Consider the following 18,698-nt stretch of genomic DNA (forward strand, 5'->3'; position numbering starts at 1 on the left):
TTGTAATACATGCAATGATTTTTATTTAATCTCTACACAATTCAAGCACACAGAAAAACACAACTCAGTCCACACATAAACGCATGGGATAGTCTACATTTAATTCCGAAAGCGTACTAATTTTATTTTTTTTAAAACAATGCATTCTCGTTTATTAAGGCAAATTCACTCAACACAACACTACCCTATTGCGGACACAAAGCGAGATCAAACATTTAATACATGATCTCACAAAGTTTAGCCACTGCAGTCAGACTTTTTGATACTTTTCTCTGAGGTTTTAGACCCGACAGATACTTTACAGGTAAAGACGCGGTCGGTAATCCATTCGGAGGGCGTGATGGTTAAGAAGCTGCTCAAACCGAAGGTTTTGTCGGGTTTCTGTTCGGCGGTGCCGGTAAAAACCCCGCCGGTAACTGGTTTCCCGTCCGATGTCCAGCTGACATCAGCGAACCCAACAGACATCTGCGCCAGGCACACCACCGTGGCTTTATCTGTCTTCAGCTCCTCGCTGGATGGAGGCAGGAGAGAGAGGGTAGGCGCAGCAAGAGAAGAATCTGAAAAAGAGAAATGATAAGATATCGGGTTCATTGAAAGGGTGCTCATATTTTGACCAGCAAATAAATGTTTCGCACATTTTGTAGAAATAAAAGTGCTATTCGAAAAAACGCTTACAGATCCAAACAACCTTTGCCGTGTAACATTCCAGTGATTTTTAAAATTATTTCCACCGCCTTTAAACTGAGTGAAAAATCGACTGAACGATGTTTTCTGTTACAGTCACGTCATTTGCAGCAAATTTTGAATGACAATATAAATATTAAAATTTCAAATAAATCTGTCGGTGATATTACATTTTGAGGCTCAATGGCTTAATAGACTTTGTGTTTAAAGCATAATCAATAAATAATTTAGGTGTTACGATGAAAAATGGGAAGTTCATTAAAGGTGTATATATTATTGAGTTAAAGGACAATTACTTGCCCTGTATTAAAGCAAAATATAACATGTCAGTTTTACATCAAATTTCTCAGTAAAATATTACAGAATATTACATTGTTCTCAAAAATAATTTAGCAAAAAACAATACCAGGATTCCAAACGAAGCAAAAGGACTATATCTTTTGAATATGAAATTTTTTATGAATTGAAACCTACAGAGAAAAAAAAAATTCAGACATGAAGCATGGGATTTGTATCTCAGCATTGAATTGAAAAAGATGTAAACAACGCTACATTTGAAAATATTTTAACCCTTATTTCAAATCCAAAAATTTATGTCAGACAGAACAACACAATATCATGGAAAACTGCATATTTAAAAACATTTGCAAAGAAATGAAAAGAGACTTACCAGCGACAATCAACTTGGTGCCTTGGCCGAATACCACAGTGATACAGATGATGTATACCCCCGTACAAAAACCTCAGCTCAGTTTGAGCACAGCAAGAGGGAACTGAAACACACTGTGGACACAAATCTGAATGCTGACAACACATCTGTAATTCCTGTCAGAACCATGTAAATATGGACAGCACATCTGCAATATCCAAACAGAATCAATCTATATAGCCCATCTGACCTTCCCAATTAGAACCCTAAAGCCAACCTATACAGCACATCTGTAACTCCCTAACAGATCCCACAGGTAAATCTCTACAGCACAGCTGAGGGTCCCTAACAGATCCCACAGGTAAATCTCTACAGCACAGCTGAGGCTCCCTAACAGATCCCACAGGTAAATCTCTACAGCACAGCTGGTCTGGTGTGGCCCTTTCTTCACTTTAACCCCCATGGATCCCGCACATTAGTGGAGGTTAAGGTCAATTCACTTCCTTCAGTGTAAAGTGCTTTGATATCTGCACACAAAAGGTATCATATAATGAAACACAATCCAATTGCAATTCCACCAACTGAATAGACACTTTACTTACTGCACAGATGGGAATAATTGAATAATATAAAGTAATGCAGTCCTGCAATATTTCAATCAGGCTTTAGATATGTACTGTCAGAGCTGCTGAAATATGCACAATTTGGATTGAATCTGCAGTTGCAAAAAGGATTGTTCCACACAGGATTTGTCACAAATACACAAGACTGAAATTGGCTTTTCATTTCTGAACAATTAGCATTAATAAGCTATGGGAATTACATTTTTTTCTTTGTGAATACATACAATGAGCTTCATAATGTTTGAGGTAATGACATATTTTTCCTGATTTGGCTCTATACTCTACAATTTTAGATTTGTAATCAAGCAATTGTGATTGAAGTGCACATTTTCAGCTTTTATTTTAGGGAATTTTTGTACACTTTGGTGTAGTACAAAGTACTTTGTCACATATCCTTTGCATGCAATGACTGCTTGAGGTCTGTGACCCATAGACATCATCCGATGCTGAGCATCTTCTCCAGTGGTGCTCTGCCAGGCCTGTACTGCAGCCATCTTCAACTCCTGCTTGTATTGTGGTCTAGTTGCCTTAAGTTCTCTTCAGCATAGAAATGTATGTTCAGTCGGATTTAGTTTGGGTGACTTGGACAGTCAAGAATTTTCCAATGTTGCCTTAGCAATATGCTTGGGATCATTGTCGTGGAACAATGAATTTCCATCCAATGAATTTGGAGGCATTTGGTTGAACCTGAGCAGATACTATGCTTCTTTACACTTCTGAATTCATTTTAATGCTGCTATCAGCAGTTAAATCATCCCTGAAGACAAGTGAGCCAGTATCTATGGCAACCATACATGCCCAAACCATAACACCCCCACCACCATGTTTCACAGATAAGGGGAATGGGGAGTGCTTTGGATCTTGGGCAGTTCCTTTTGGTCTACTGTGCTTTTGCCATCACTCTGATACAAGTGAACCTTGGTCCCATCTATCCACAAGACCTTTTTCCAAAACTGCAGGCTCTTTTGGGTACTTCTTAGCGGTAACCTGGCAATCCTGTTTTTGTAGCTAACAAGTGGTTTGTACCTTACATTGTAGGCTCTGTAGTTTGGTTTGTGAAGTCTTCTGTGGACAGCAGTCACTGTCATGTCCACATCTGGCTCTTGAAGAATGCTTCTGATCTGCTGTGCAGATGTTTTCATTTTGGTAAGAATTCTTTGGTCATCAGCAGTAGAGGTCTTCCCTGGCCTGCCAGGCCCTTTGCGATTACTGAGCTAATCAGTGCTCTCTTTTTTCTTAATGATGTTCCAAACAATTGATTTGTTAAGGTTTAACGTATGTCTCGGTTTTTGTTTTTTCTTAATTCTCAGCCTCATAATGCATGTTAACCACATATGAATTGTTTGATTACAAATCTAAAAATGTGGAATATAGAGCCAAAAAATATGTCTTTATCCCAAACATTATGGAGCTCATTGTACTTCTAGTACAGTTTGGGTACTTGTTGTACTAGTTCATTAGTGCATTTAATTTTGAACTGCAGAAAGTGCAGTATATTTGTGTATTGCAGAAAAAATACTACTATATTTTCTATTGTAATGATTAAAGGGATTCCAGGACTGGAAGATCCTGTTTCAGCTGGAGAAAACCCTCATCTTCTATGAGATTTCTGAAGCAGCATTAAAGCAGAAGTGAAGCACAGAGGTTTTTGTCATGGTGTGAATCACTGTGATGCGTGCTCACTCACAGAGCTGTCCCATGTGTTACAGTAATACACTGCTGAGTCTCCTGCCTCCACAGTATTAATTATTAATCGATAATCAGATTTACTCTGATGATTGGAATTGAAGCGGGGGGAGGAGAAACCAGCTCCATAGCTAGGAGAGCTCGAAGAGTGGTAGAAATACAGCACAAACTGAGGAGCTCCACCTGGAACCTGCTTGTACCAGCGAGCAGTACTATCAGTCACAGTCCCGAGGTTACAGTCCATAGTGGCCGTATCTCCTTTACTCACTGACAGAACAGGAGGCTTCTGTGTCACCACTGTCACTCCACTTACACCTGGGAAATAAAAAGCTCATGTAAGAAAAAATTAAGATACATTTTACTTTTGAAATAAGTATAAATATATGCATGTCCCTTACATGAGAGCACAGTGATGAGAGTGCAGAGTGTCCCCAGCATGTTGTCAGTGTGTGGTGTGAACGGCCCTTACTGTCCAGCTGAGAGAGGAGCAGTTTGGAGTGTGAGGAGAAACTGTGATACTGGCTATAAAGGGAATAGCCTGTGCACTCAGCCAGTCATAGTTTCCCTAAAGAAGTGTTCAGCCAATCAGTGGCTCTCAGCAGAGTTTGTAAGTCTTATTGCAGATAAGAAATCATGCACATCTCTATAGAGTTATACAATCAATAGGCATGTGTAAACATATGTGAACATATTGTAGCCTGAGTCAGAACCTTATGTCTGAAGGAATATTGACATTATGTATTAATATAATTAACAAGGAAATTGTTTTGATTGAGCCCTTAGTTATTAAATCATGTGTGTTGGTGTTATGTCTTGAACCATCATTATTGGTCAAGGGAATTAATGAGAGCTTTGTGTACCCTGGGTAAGGTATGCTTTTATCAATGAATGCTCTTTAGAGCATTGTACATTGCCTAAATTGCTTCAATATATATTCAGATGTGTAAATGGATTGCATGAAAGACATGAAGTTGTGCAAGTTGCTCTGGACAACAGAATGTGCTGAATGCCTTAAATGAAAATACATTTTGCTGGGTTTTGTTTCATAAGAAGTAGTTGTATTCCTTGGGAGGGTACTACTATTGTACCATTGAGCAAGTTACTTCAATTGAATTGCTTCAGTAAAACAGCATGTACTGTATTGGGTTTTGTGTCAGAGGAACTAGAGATGTACGTGTGATTGGCCCTGTAAGCAGGTGGGGGTTTATGCTTTCTTCTGGAGAGATATAGCATGTATATACAGAAACGCCTCATGAGCTGACTGGTTAGACTGAGTTGTGCACAGGGAACAGTGCTGTCACTGCAGATGCCAAACATAAGACCATTTTACTGACTGTTGTTGTTTGGCGTCTTTTTCCTGATTGAGTCACTTGATTTTGGTGCTTGTAATTTTATTCAGTTTTGGAAAACGGAGACTTTTCTCTGCTAACATTGCTCTGAAATGGCTCCATGGCTGAGAGATTCTGGTTCAGCTTGAGTAAAAGCAGAAGTGAAGCTCAGAGGTTTTTGTCATGGTGTGAATCACTGTGATACCTCTTCTTTAGCAGTGTTGTCCCATGTGCTACAGTAATACACTGCTGAGTCTCCTGCCTCCACAGTATTAATTATTAATCGATAATCAGATGTACTTTGATGAGTGGAAGTGAAGCGGGGGGAGGAAAAATCAGCTCCATATTCGGGAGAGCTCCAAGAGTGGTAGAAACGCAGCACATGCTGAGGAGCACTGCCTGGAACCTGCTTGTACCAGCGAGCAGTACGATCAGTCACAGTCCCGAGGTTACAGTCCATAGTGGCCGTATCTCCTTTACTCACTGTCAGAACAGGAGGCTTCTGTGTCACCACTGTCACTCCACTCACACCTGGGAAATAAAAAGCTCATGTAAGAAAAAATTAAGATACATTTTAATTTTGAAATAAGTATAAATATATGCATGTCCCTTACATGAGAGTGCAGTGATGAGAGTGCAGAGTGTCCCCAGCATGCTGTCAGTGTTGAGTGAACGGCCCTTACTGTCCAGCTGAGAGAGGAGCAGTTTGGAGTGTGAGGAGAAACTGTGATACTGGCTATAAAGGGAATAGCCTGTGCACTCAGCCAATCATAGTTTCTCTAAAGAAGTGTTCAGCCAATCAGTGGCTCTCAGCAGAGTTTGTAAGTCTTATTGCAGATAAGAAATCATGCACATCTCTATAGAGTTATACAATCAATAGGCATGTGTGAACATATGGGAACATATTGTAGCCATATCAATAGGCATGTGTGAACATATGGGAACATATTGTAGCCATATTGAGTCAGAACTTTATGTCTGAAGGAATATTGACATCATGTATTAATGTAATTAACAAGGAAATTGTTTTGATGGAGCCCTTAGTTATTAAGTCATGTATGTTGGTGTTATGTCTTGAACCATCATTATTGGTCAAGGCAATTAGTGAGAGATTTGTGTACCCTGGGTAAGGCATGTTTTTATCAATGAATGTTCTTTACAACATTGTACATGATACATCGCCTAAATTGCTTCAATATATATTCAGATGTGTATATGGATTGTGTGAAAAGACATTAAGTTGTGCAAGTTGCTCTGGACAACAGCATGTGGTGAATGCCTTAAATGAAAATACATTTTGCTGGGTTTTGTTTCATAAGAAGTAGTTGTATTCCTTGGGAGGGTACTACTATTGTACCATTGAGCAAGTTACTTCAATTGAATTGCTTCAGTAAAACAGCATGTACAGTATTGGGTTTTGTGTCAGAGGAACTAGAGATGTACGTGTGATTGGCCCTGTAAGCAGGTGGGGGTTTATGCTTTCTTCTGGAGAGATATAGCATGTATATACAGAAACGCCTCATGAGCTGACTGGTTAGACTGAGTTGCGTACAGGGAACAGTGCTGTCACTGCAGATGCCAAACATAAGACCATTTTACTGACTGTTGCTGTTTGGCGTCTTTTTCCTGATTGAGTCACTTGATTTTGGTGCTTGTAATTTTATTCAGTTTTGGAAAACTGAGACTTTTCTCTGCTAACATTGCTCTGAAATGGCTCCATGGCTGAGAGATTCTGGTTCAGCTTGAGTAAAAGCAGAAGTGAAGCTCAGAGGTTTTTGTCATGGTGTGAATCACTGTGATATCTCCTCTTTAGCAAATTTATCCCATGTCTGACAGTAATACACTGCTGAGTCTCCTGCCTCCACATTAGTAATAATCAATCGATAATCAGATGTACTCTGATGAGTGGAAGTGAAGTGGGGGGAGGAAAAATCAGCTCCATATTCGGGAGAGCTCCAAGAGTGACGGAAACGCAACACATGCTGAGGAGCACTGCCTGGAACCTGCTTGTACCAGCGAGCAGAACTATTAGTCACAGTCTCGAGGTTACAGTCCATAGTGGCCGTATCTCCTTTACTCACTGACAGAACAGGAGGCTTCTGTGTCACCACTATCACTCCACTAACACCTGTAAAATAATAAACATGTAAGAAAAATGTACATTGCATTAATATTTTAAAATTATGATGAATATAAGTTTCTTACATGAGAGCACAGTGATGAGAGTGCAGAGTGTCCCCAGCATGTTGTCAGTGTTGAGTGAACGGCCCTTACTGTCCAGCTGAGAGATGAGCAGGGTGAGTGTGAGGAGAAACTGTGATACTGGCTATAAAGGGAATAGCCTGTGCACTCAGCCAATCATAGTTTCCCTAAAGAAGTGTTCAGCCAATCAGTGGCTCTCAGCAGAGTTTGTAAGTCTTATTGCAGATAAGAAATCATGCACATCTCTATAGAGTTATACAATCAATAGGCATGTGTGAACATATGGGAACATATTGGAGCCTGAGTCAGAACTTTATGTCTGAAGGAATATTGACATTATGTATTAATGTAATTAACAAGGAAATTGTTTTGATTGAGCCCTTAGTTATTAAGTCATGTGTGTTGGTGTTATGTCTTGAACCATCTTTTATTGGTCAAGGAAATTAGTGAGAGCTTTGTGTACCCTGGGTAAGGTATGATTTTATCAATGAATGTTCTTTACAGCATTGTACATGGTACATCGCCTAAATTGCTTCAATATATATTCAGATGTGTAAATGGATTGCATGAAAAGACATTAAGTTGTGCAAGTTGCTCTGGACAACAGCATGTGGTGAATGCCTTAAATTAAAATACAATTTGCTGGGTTTTGTTTCATAAGTAGTTGTATTCCTCGGGAGGGTACTACTATTGTACCATTGAGCAAGTTACTTCAATTGAATCGCTTCAGTAAAAATATCATGTACTGTACTGGGTTCTGTGCCAGAGGAACTAGAGATGTACATGTGATTGGCCCTGTAAGCAGGTGGGGGTTTATGCTTTCTTCTGGGGAGATATAGCATTAATATACAGAAACACCTCATGAGCTGACTGGTTAGACTGAGTTGTGTACAGTGCTGTCACTGCAGATGCCAAACATAAGATCATTTTACTGACTGTTGTTGTTTGGCATCTTTTTCCTGAGTCATTTGATTTTGTTGCTTGTAATTTTATTCAGTTTTGGCAAACTGAGACTTTTCTCTGCTAACATTGCTCTGAAATGGCTCCATGGCTGAGATATTCTGGTTCAGCTTGAGTAAAAGCAGAAGTGAAGCTCAGAGGTTTTTGTCATGGTGTAAATCACTGTGATATGAGCTCTTTAGCAGAGTCATCCCATGTTTTACAGTAATACACTGCTGAGTCTCCTGTCTCTACAGTATTAATTATCAATCGATAATCAGATTTACTCTGATGATTGGAAGTGAAGCGAGGGGAGGAGAATCCATCTCCATATGTGGGAGAGCTCCAAGAGTGGTAGAAACGCAGCACATGCTGAGGAGCACTGCCTGGAACCTGCTTGTACCAGCGAGCAGTACTACCAGTCACAGTCCCGAGGTTACAGTCCATAGTGGCCGTATCTCCTTTACTCACTGTCAGAACAGGAGGCTTCTGTGTCACCACTGTCACTCCACTCACACCTGGGAAATAAAAAGCTCATGTAAGAAAAAATTAAGATACATTTTAATTTTGAAATAAGTATAAATATATGCATGTCCCTTACATGAGAGCACAGTGATGAGAGTGCAGAGTGTCCCCAGCATGTTGTCAGTGTGTGGTGTGAACAGCCCTTACTGTCCAGCTGAGAGAGGAGCAGTTTGGAGTGTGAGGAGAAACTGTGATACTGGCTATAAAAGGAATAGCCTGTGCACTCAGCCAATCATAGTTTCCCTAAAGAAGTGTTCAGCCAATCAGTGGCTCTCAGCAGAGTTTGTAAGTCTTATTGCAGATAAGAAATCATGCACATCTCTATAGAGTTATACAATCAATAGGCATGTGTGAACATATGGGAACATATTGTAGCCTGAATCAGAACCTTATGTCTGAAGGAATATTGACATTATGTATTAATGTAATTAACAAGGATATTGTTTTGATTGAGCCCTTAGTTATTAAATCATGTGTGTTGGTGTTATGTCTTAAACCATCATTATTGGTCAAGACAATTAGTGAGAGCTTTGTGTACCCTGGGTAAGGTATGATTTTATCAATGAATGTTCTTTACAGCATTGTACATGATACATCGCCTAAATTGCTTGAATATATATTCAGATGTGTAAATGGATTGTATGAAAAGGCATTAAGTTGTGCAAGTTGCTCTAGACAACAGCATGTGGTGAATGCCTTAAATTAAAATACAATTTGCTGGGTTTTGTTTCATAAGAAGCAGTTGTATTCCTCGGGAGGGTACTACTATTGCACCATTGAGCAAGTTACTTCAATTGAATCGCTTCAGTAAAAATATCATGTACTGTATTGGGTTCTGTGTCAGAGGAACTAGAGATGTACGTGTGATTGGCCCTGTAAGCAGGTGGGGGTTTATGCTTTCTTCTGGGGAGATATAGCATGTATATACAGAAACACCTCATGAGCTGATGGTTAGACTGAGTTGTGTACAGGGAACAGTGTTGTCAGTGCAGATGCCATACATAAGACCATTTTACTGACTGTTGTTGTTTGGTGTCTTTTTCCTGATTGAGTCACTTGATTTTGGTGCTTGTAATTTTATTCAGTTTTGGCAAACTGAGACTTTTCTCTGCTAACATTGCTCTGAAATGGCTCCATGGCTGAGAGATTCTGCTTCAGCTTGAGTAAAAGCAGAAGTGAAGCTCAGAGGTTTTTGTCATGGTGTGAATCACTGTGATACCTCCTCTTTAGCAGAGCTGTCCCATGTGTTACAGTAATACACTGCTGAGTCTCCTGCCTCCACAGTATTAATTATTAATCGATAATCAGATGTACTCTGATGAGTAGAATTGAAGCGGGGGGAGGAGAAACCAGCTCCATATTTGGGAGAGCTCCAAGGGTGATAAAAACGCAGCACATACTGAGGAGCTCCACCTGGAACCTGCTTGTACCAACGAGCAGCCCAATTAGTCACAGTCCCAAGGTTACAGTCCATAGTGGCCTTATCTCCTTTACTCACTGACAGAACAGGAGGCTTCTGTGTCACCACTGTCACTCCACTCACACCTGGGAAATAAGAAGCTCATGTTAGAAACATTAATGTTGCATTGAAATTTTTAAATAATTACATATGTTTCTTACATGAGAGCACAGTGATGAGAGTGCAGAGTGTCCCCAGCATGTTGTCAGTGTTGAGTGAACGGCCCTTACTGTCCAGCTGAGAGATGAGCAGGGTGAGTGTGAGGAGAAACTGTGAAACTGGCTATAAAGGGAATAGCCTGTGCACTCAGCCAATCATAGTTTCCCTAAAGAAGTGTTCAGCCAATCAGTGGCTCTCAGCAGAGTTTGTAAGTCTTATTGCAGATAAGAAATCATGCACATCTCTATAGAGTTATACAATCAATAGGCATGTGTGAACATATGGGAACATATTGTAGCCTGAGTCAGAACCTTATGTCTGAAGGAATATTGACATTATGTATTAATGTAATTAACTAGGAAATTGTTTTGATGGAGCCCTTAGTTATTAAGTCATGTGTGTTGGTGTTATGTCTTAAACCATCATTATTGGTCAAGGCAATTAGTGAGAGCTTTGTGTACCCTGGGTAAGGCATGTTTTTATCAATGAATGTTCTTTACAACATTGTACATGATACATCGCCTAAATTGTTTCAATATATATTCAGATATGTATATGGATTGTATGAAAAGACATTAAGTTCTGCAAGTTGATCTGGACAAACAGAATGTGCTGAATGCTTTAAATTAAATCACAATTTGCTGGGTTTTGTTTCATAAGAAGTAGTTGTATTCCTCGGGAGGGTACTACTATTGTACCATTGAGCAAGTTACTTAAATTGAATCACTTCAGTAAAACAGCATGTACTGTATTGGGTTCTGTGCCAGAGGAACTAGAGATGTACGTGTGATTGGCCCTGTAAGCAGGTGGGGGTTTATGCTTTCTTCTGGGGAGATATAGCATTAATATACAGAAACACCTCATGAGCTGACTGGTTAGACTGAGTTGTGTACAGTGCTGTCACTGCAGATGCCAAACGTAAGATTTTAATGACTGTTGCTGTTTGGCTTTTTTTTCCTGTTTGGGTCACTTGATTTTGGTGCTTGTAATTTTATTTCGTTTTGGCAAACTGAGACTTTTCTCTGCTAACATTTCTCTGAAATGGCTCCATGACTGAGAGATTCTGGTTCAGCTTGAGTAAAAGCAGAAGTGAAGCTCAGAGGTTTTTGTCATGGTGTGAATCACTGTGATACGATCTCACTCGCAGAGCTGTCCCATGTTTCACAGTAATACACTGCTGAGTCTCCTGCCTCCACAGTTTTAATTATTAATCGATAATCAGATTTACTCTGATGATTGGATGTGAAGCGGGGGGAGGAGAATCCAACTCCATAGCTAGGAGAGCTCCAAGAGTGGTAGAAACGCAGCACATGCTGAGGAGCACTGCCTGGAACCTGCTTGTACCAGCGAGCAGTACGATCAGTCACAGTCCCGAGGTTACAGTCCATAGTGGCCGTATCTCCTTTATTCACTGACAGAACAGGAGGCTTCTGTGTCACCACTGTCACTCCACTCACATCTGGGAAATAAGAAGCTCATGTAAGAAAAAATTAAGATACATTTTAATTTTGAAATAAGTATAAATATATGCATGTCCCTTACATGATAGCACAGCGATGAGAGTGCAGAGTGTCCCCAGCATGTTGTCAGTGTGTGGTGTGAACGGCCCTTACTGTCCAGCTGAGAGAGGAGCAGGTTGGAGTGTGAGGAGAAACTGTGATACTGGCTATAAAGGGAATAGCCTGCGCACTCAGCCAATCATAGTTTCCCTAAAGAAGTGTTCAGCCAATCAGTGGCTCTCAGCAGAGTTTGTAAGTCTTATTGCAGATAAGAAATCATGCACATCTCTATAGAGTTATACAATCAATAGGCATGTGTGAACATATGGGAACATATTGTAGCCTGAGTCAGAACCTTATGTCTGAAGGAATATTGACATTATGTATTAATGTAATTAACAAGGAAATTATTTTTATTGAGCCGTTATCTTATTAAATCATGTGTGCTGGTGTTATGTCTTGAACCATTATTATTGGTCAAGGGAATTAATGAGAGCTTTGTGTACCCTGGGTAAGGTATGCTTTTATCAATGAATGCTCTTTAGAGCATTGTACATTGCCTAAATTGCTTCAATATATATTCAGATGTGTAAATGGATTGCATGAAAGACATTAAGTTGTGCAAGTTGCTCTGGACAACAGAATGTGCTGAATGCCTTAAATGAAAATACAATTAGCTGGGTTTTGTTTCATAAGAAGCAGTTGTATTCCTTGTGAGGGTACTACTATTGTACCATTGAGCAAGTTACTTAAATTGAATTGCTTCAGTAAAACAGCATGTACAGTATTGGGTTTTGTGTCAGAGGAACTAGAGATGTACATGTGATTGGCCTTGTAAGCAGGTGGGGGTTTATGCTTTCTTCTGGGGAGATATAACATATATATACATAAACATTAGGTGTGAGCTGACTGGTTAGACTGAGTTGTGTACAGGGAACAGTGCTGTCAATGCAGATGCCAAACATAAGACCATTTTACTGACTGTTGTTGTTTGGCGTCTTTTTCCTGATTGAGTCACTTGATTTTGGTGCTTGTAATTTTATTCAGTTTTGGAAAACTGAGACTTTTCTCTGCTAACATTGCTCTGAAATGGCTCCATGGCTGGGAGATACTGGTTCAGCTTGAATAAAAGCAGAAGTGAAGCTCAGAGGTTTTTGTCATGGTGTGAATCACTGTGATACGATCTCACTCGCAGAGCTGTCCCATGTTTCACAGTAATACACTGCTGAGTCTCCTGCCTCCACAGTATTGATTATTAATCGATAATCAGATGTACTTTGATGAGTGGAAGTGAAGCGGGGGGAGGAAAAATCAGCTCCATATTTGGGAGAGCTCCAAGCACGCCAGGAATTCAGCACAAATTGAGGAGCACTGCCTGGAACCTGCTTGTACCAGCGAGCACCACTATCCGTCACAGTCCCGAGGTTACAGTCCATAGTGGCCGTATCTCCTTTACTCACTGACAGAACAGGAGGCTTCTGTGTCACCACTGTTACTCCACTCACACCTGGAAAGTAAAAAATGATTTATGTTGTTATGTGATCAACATATGCACAAAATTTTAAATTAAATGGGTGAGTAGCAGATTCTTACATGACAGCACAGTGATGAGAGTGCAGAGTGTCCTCAGCATGTTGTCAGTGTGTGGTGTGAACAGCCCTTACTGTCCAGCTGAGAGATGAGCAGGTTGGAGTGTGAGGAGAGGAGAGGCTGCAGGACCCAGCTATAAGGGGACAGTCTGGGAGATGGAGAGGGAGGAGCTTCTGCACTCAGCCAATCACAGCCACTAAGGATTCTTCCCACCATCATCCATCAATATTAATGTGGTGACAGAATTAATTTCACAGCCTACAGAACATTTAAGACGGCTAAAGAATTCTTATCCAATCAGCTGGTGGCTCCCCAGAACTGTAAAAGCTGTGTGTGCACTGTCCATCCTCTTTGCTCACAGTCCCTCCTGTTTTATAAAGGAGCTCAGGGAGTGATGCTAATGAGACTCTCCCACTCACAATCAAGGCATGGAGTCAGCAACAGCAGGCAGGAGTGAGCCCAATAATCTCAATGCAATGCATTGTTGCAATGCAACAATAATACAAAGTGATATGAATTAAATCATCTCTGCTACTCAATGTTATATTCAGGGTCTTCACTCTTGTTATACTCTCACACATTCAGCTGTCAGTACACAACATGTATGGCTTTGAATTTCAGCAGGAGAATATAAGAATTGAAAGAACATTGTTCATGCTGATCTTTCATTGCCATTCATTTCTGTCCAATGATTACAATGATACATTAACATTATGTGCAGTCTGGTTCACCCCTCCTCACACCTGCAGGTCTATAAGCAGACACGGGGCTGTCCCTCTGAGCTGTGAAAGGAGCTGAAACCACTCCCTTATTTGCATGGCGCTATGAATAACGTGTTTAAACCCTGCCGGTGTGTCTCAGTTTCAGTAGAGGGCCTGTCTCTCTGTCGCCCTCTGCAGGATTAGCTTGGCTGCACCGGCAGCACCAGCTCATTCAAGCAGTCACCTCCACAGCCAACAATGTTAGGTAACATTTTCATAACATTATAGCAGTGTGACAATAACAGCTGTGTAATCTTCACAGAATAAATCAGACACCCAGATGTTTGTAATGAGGAATTTAAACCAGACCTGGGTCAAACTCTCACTTGTTTTGAATTTAAATACTTTCCTGTGCTCTATTGATCTGCCTGGTGTAAATGACCAAAAGGTGGGGTTTGCACTTTGAGAGTACTTTATTTGTAAATCATAAAAAAAGTATTTGAATCCAAAACAAATACGTATTTCACACAGGTCTGAGTTACACATTTCTGTCTCTACTCTGCCACCTATTGGCCAGTCGCTCCGAGCAGCAAAACTGACCAACCGCCCCTGACAAACTAAATCAAATGCTGTACGTTCCATTTTTCCACAGATTGGTGGACTTATTTTCACTGTCCTCACGGTTACGTCCCAAATCCACCCCAATACAAAAACAAGGACAACACAAATTTCAGCACAACATGAAGTACCTTGTGCCCAAAGCAAAAAAAAAAAAAAGATTTCCCCCAACATCCTGGACAAAACAGATCAGGGCAAAAGCAGGGCCTACAGAATACTGCTAGCCCTAGTCTGCCACAAATAGTCATCTTTCTCCCAATGAAAAGAAATGGTGAGTCTTCCACAGGTTTCCTACTGTGACTGAAAACCTAACAAAAATATGCACCCCCCGTAAAAAATAAAATTATGAAAAATGTTTCGTACAGACAGCAAGAAAGAAGTCAAAGTATTCAGTGTTTTTTGGGGGTTTATTTCCCTACGGAAATAAACAGACCAAAAAAAAAAAAAAAAAAAAACTAAACAGGATTTACAAAACAAAAATGTACAGATGGGTACAGCCTTTGGGGGATGTATTTATGTTTATTCTGGCGTGTATTCACGAAACAGTATTACTGAGTTAGCTAGATAACTGCACCGAGTAAAACCTGCAACAGCTCTTTTTATTTTAGTCTGTGTTCCATATTTGGGATGGTTCTGCATTTTACTCAGAGTGCAGTAATTCTGCTAACTCTGTAAACCTGCTATGTGAAACAGGGCCATGGGGCTTTGCCCGGTGTTGGGGTGCTGTTTTTTTTGGGGGGTGCTTTTAACTGATTAATCAAGCATGCATGGTCCTATGGCATACAAGCGACAGACACCAAAAGCCTAACTTTAAGAAAAGGTGTCCCACACATTTACCCAACACATTTGCCCACACAAAGTTTACATTGCAGGGTTTTGATGTAAACTTCTGTAAACTGTTGGCTACATGTGTAATCAACAAGTTACAGATTTGCCTAAGACCGATTTGGGGTTTGAACCCGAGCCTCTCACTCCTTACTAGTCAGAGATCATTGTCACGGAAACCTGCTATGAGGCCTTCGCTTCATCGCACCTTTACTGTGCTTCACTAGCGAACTAGCCGAGCTACACCCTCTACACATGCACACACACGCTTCGTGTTTTTCATTTCTTTATTTTTTTTGAAGGCTGACAATCCACCAGTAGGGCATTATGCAAAAATAAATGGCACTGCGCCAGGTCTGCAGCTCAATTTTACGGAGGACCTGGAAATCATGGCAGACTACTGTTCTTCATCCAGTTACTGCCACATGAGGGGACACATAGCTGGCCACACCACATAAGGATCCAGACAACCGTATTTGCTTGCCCACAGTTTGGTCTACAGTGTGGTGTGCCAGGCCTTTGAGATATCCAAGACCACGTGTGGCGACTGGACTTTCACACCGGAATAAACCAGATTGCTGCCCTTTGCCAGGAGGTTGTTTGGCTGCCCAACTTCAGCCTGGTCAATGGCTTGCACGGTAGACCAACAGTTAAGTGTTTTTCCAAGTGTGTGGGTGCCATCGACAGTTGCCATGTCCGCATCAAGACGCCCTCAATAGGAAGCTCATCCCATCCATACAGATGCAGGTAGTATGCGACGGAAAAGGCAGGTTCCTCAACACCTTTGTGGAGTATCCTGGCTCCTTTCAAAACGCCAGGGTCTTGAAGGACGAGGATCTAAAAAGGACGGATCTACACAAAGACTCAGTACCCTCCTGCAGGTAGGGTTGCACATGAAGGGTCAGGGCAAGTGAAAATTGTTCAACATCTCTCCATACAATCACATTGTCACACAATTCTCATATCGAGATATCATGCTTCTCAACTGTCACGTGTGAAAATGGGTTAGGTCTGAACAAAATCAATCACTACATGGCATGTCAAATAATTGACATTTTTATAAAAAATTATAGGAGTTTGGTCAACAAAAACAGTACAGTCTATATCAATTTGATTGAATCTGAATAAAGATGTGACCTCTTACCATGTGAATTTGACAACTTCAGCAAATAACCCAACACGTTCATAGCTATATAATGCAGTGATGATTATCACACTGTTCATTTTGTCCATATTTTCCACCCCACCTCCAGGATTCTTGTGAAGGATGGAGGCTACCCCTGCATCAACCACCCTGTGGCCATCATCACCCAATATCAGGAGTCACTGAAAGGGAGGGTACAGAGCCGCTTCAACCACCACCATGCCAAGGTTGACATAACAGAGCAGGACTTTGGCATGCTGAAGATATGCTGTAGGTGCCTGACCTCCAAGGCTCTGGAGATGGACCACACCTTCGCACCCACAGTCAGTGCTGTGCAACTGTTGCAGCTGCTGAACATGACCTTGAAGATCCTTCTGTTCTTCAACACTCTGGAGTCATGGACAGAGCCAGGATACCTTACAAAGTTGTTGAGGCACCTCAATCATAACATCTTACAGTGGGGATATCCCTTGAGCCCATGGAGGATTGTCAGTGACAGTGGTGTGGCTCCACCATGTCCAGTGAGGGGGGGAATGAAGCGGACATGGCTGGTGAGGTTGCCTGGCGGGGCAACACCGCTCCACGCGAGTGTCCTGTGGAACTGAGCGAGCACGGCAACATACAATAAGGCTATCGTACTGTAAATCTTATTTTGGTTATGTCAACTATTCACAGTTTGTTGATCAATCGCTCAAAAAGGTCCAGGAATCTATTTGTGGTCTCCTGTGCGGCCCTGAAACGCTCTTCCTCTTTGGCGGCCTCCTCCTTGAGGAACTCTAAAATGGCTGCCTGACAGGTCCTTCTTCTTTTGGGGGGTGGGGGACAGGCGAAGGTACATGGCTCATCGTCCGTGCCGCTCGAGTCAGGCTGTGCATCGTCGTCGTCCGTCTCCTCCTCCTCCTCCACCACTTCCTCCCCCACCTCTACACACACCACGCTGCCAGTGGCCGTCACAGATCCAGAAGGAGAGGAGCCACCAGCATCCGAGGTCTCATCAGCCACATGTGCCAAGTCGACAGATTCACCCCTGTCGACAGCCTCGTGCATCGCAGTAAACCACGGCCAAGTGGCTGCTGTGGCCTCTCCCCTGTCCGTCCCCGTCCCCGATGCAGAGCTCCGGAGTTCCTACAAGGAAAGAAGCAAGGGTGCAGGTGCGCCGTGAGCCCACTGAACAGGAATAAATGTGTTGTTTCATTATGTAAAAGTCCCTAGAAACACGCAAAGGAAAAACACACAGCACCAAACACTTATCGCTAATTTATCCTCACCTTATACTTCCGCTTCATATTATCCCACTTTTTTGCAGCTTGTGCAGGGCTCACTTGGCCCTGTAGGCCCATCTGCTGAAGAATTTCCCTGATAAAACAAAACCGTACAAGTCAACCTGCCACACCCAAGTGCCCATCAATAAATTAGAGTGCAGAGGAGTGATACTGTCAGCACTAGCCCGTGACATGTAGAACAAGACATCACACAAGGTCCTAAGAGAAGCATCAGTGCTCCGTAAATAATAACTAACACCGCAGACCCTATCTCACTTTGTCCTTCAAATTCCTCCAAAAAAGCCATTGACTACAATGACAAAGTAATTGTAATTTTCAGAGCAACCTGACAACTACGGGGATCAATCTACACTCCTTATGGATATCTTATTGTGATTATCATAAATTGGGAACACCAAGTCACATACTAAATATAAGCATATAGGGAAGCATATCCAATATAGGGTGACACGATCTTTCAAGTACGTCTGAAATTAATATTTTCTTGGCTTATTGACAGTTTTTCTGTCCAAAACCTTTCAGTTGCGGATGACATTATGCTGCACTATTGGAATATACTCATGACTCACTTCCATGCTTTTTTGGCTGTATGCCTCTTCCCCGTGAAGCGGTGGTCATTTTCAGACCTCAGTCGAATGAGTCTGAAGGTTTGAAAATGTGTCCCTGTAAGAAATGACATTACAAACCTGTAAGTAGCCTGGACCTGTACCACCTGTGTGCAGCTCTAACTCACAACAGCACGCGGGGGATTGCCAAACGTAAAACTTGCGTGCGAGGAGGACTG

At 41.5% G+C, this 18,698-nt stretch overlaps 1 protein-coding gene, 1 long non-coding RNA gene and 1 gene segment (V, D, J or C); 1 reads left to right on the forward strand and 2 right to left on the reverse strand.

Annotated features, from left to right (window-relative positions):
• Nucleotides 1–11,895, reverse strand: LOC118216945. The segment is given in 4 exon segments: nucleotides 1–557; nucleotides 1,355–1,388; nucleotides 11,388–11,713; nucleotides 11,797–11,895. Coding segments are annotated over 4 exon segments (720 nt in total).
• The window catches only part of LOC118216948, a 23,973-nt gene continuing 6,838 nt past the window's right edge, over nucleotides 1,564–18,698 (forward strand). Inside the window, exon 1 of the long non-coding RNA XR_004763105.1 lies at nucleotides 1,564–1,761. This is a non-coding gene — a long non-coding RNA (uncharacterized LOC118216948). The remainder of the gene's footprint in view (nucleotides 1,762–18,698) is intronic.
• The window catches only part of LOC118216942, a 6,699-nt gene continuing 3,761 nt past the window's right edge, over nucleotides 15,761–18,698 (reverse strand). For all 3 annotated transcript variants that reach the window (XM_035398589.1, XM_035398587.1, XM_035398586.1), the window contains exons 5-7: nucleotides 18,484–18,577; nucleotides 17,900–17,987; nucleotides 15,761–17,756 (exon numbers count right to left, since the gene is read on the reverse strand). In XM_035398589.1, coding sequence (XP_035254480.1) covers nucleotides 17,301–17,756; nucleotides 17,900–17,987; nucleotides 18,484–18,577 — 638 coding nt within the window. In that variant the 3' untranslated portion in view covers nucleotides 15,761–17,300. The remainder of the gene's footprint in view (nucleotides 17,757–17,899; nucleotides 17,988–18,483; nucleotides 18,578–18,698) is intronic.

The sequence above is a fragment of the Anguilla anguilla genome, chromosome 17 (assembly GCF_013347855.1).
Source record: "Anguilla anguilla isolate fAngAng1 chromosome 17, fAngAng1.pri, whole genome shotgun sequence".
In the NCBI taxonomy this organism is placed as follows: domain Eukaryota; kingdom Metazoa; phylum Chordata; class Actinopteri; order Anguilliformes; family Anguillidae; genus Anguilla; species Anguilla anguilla.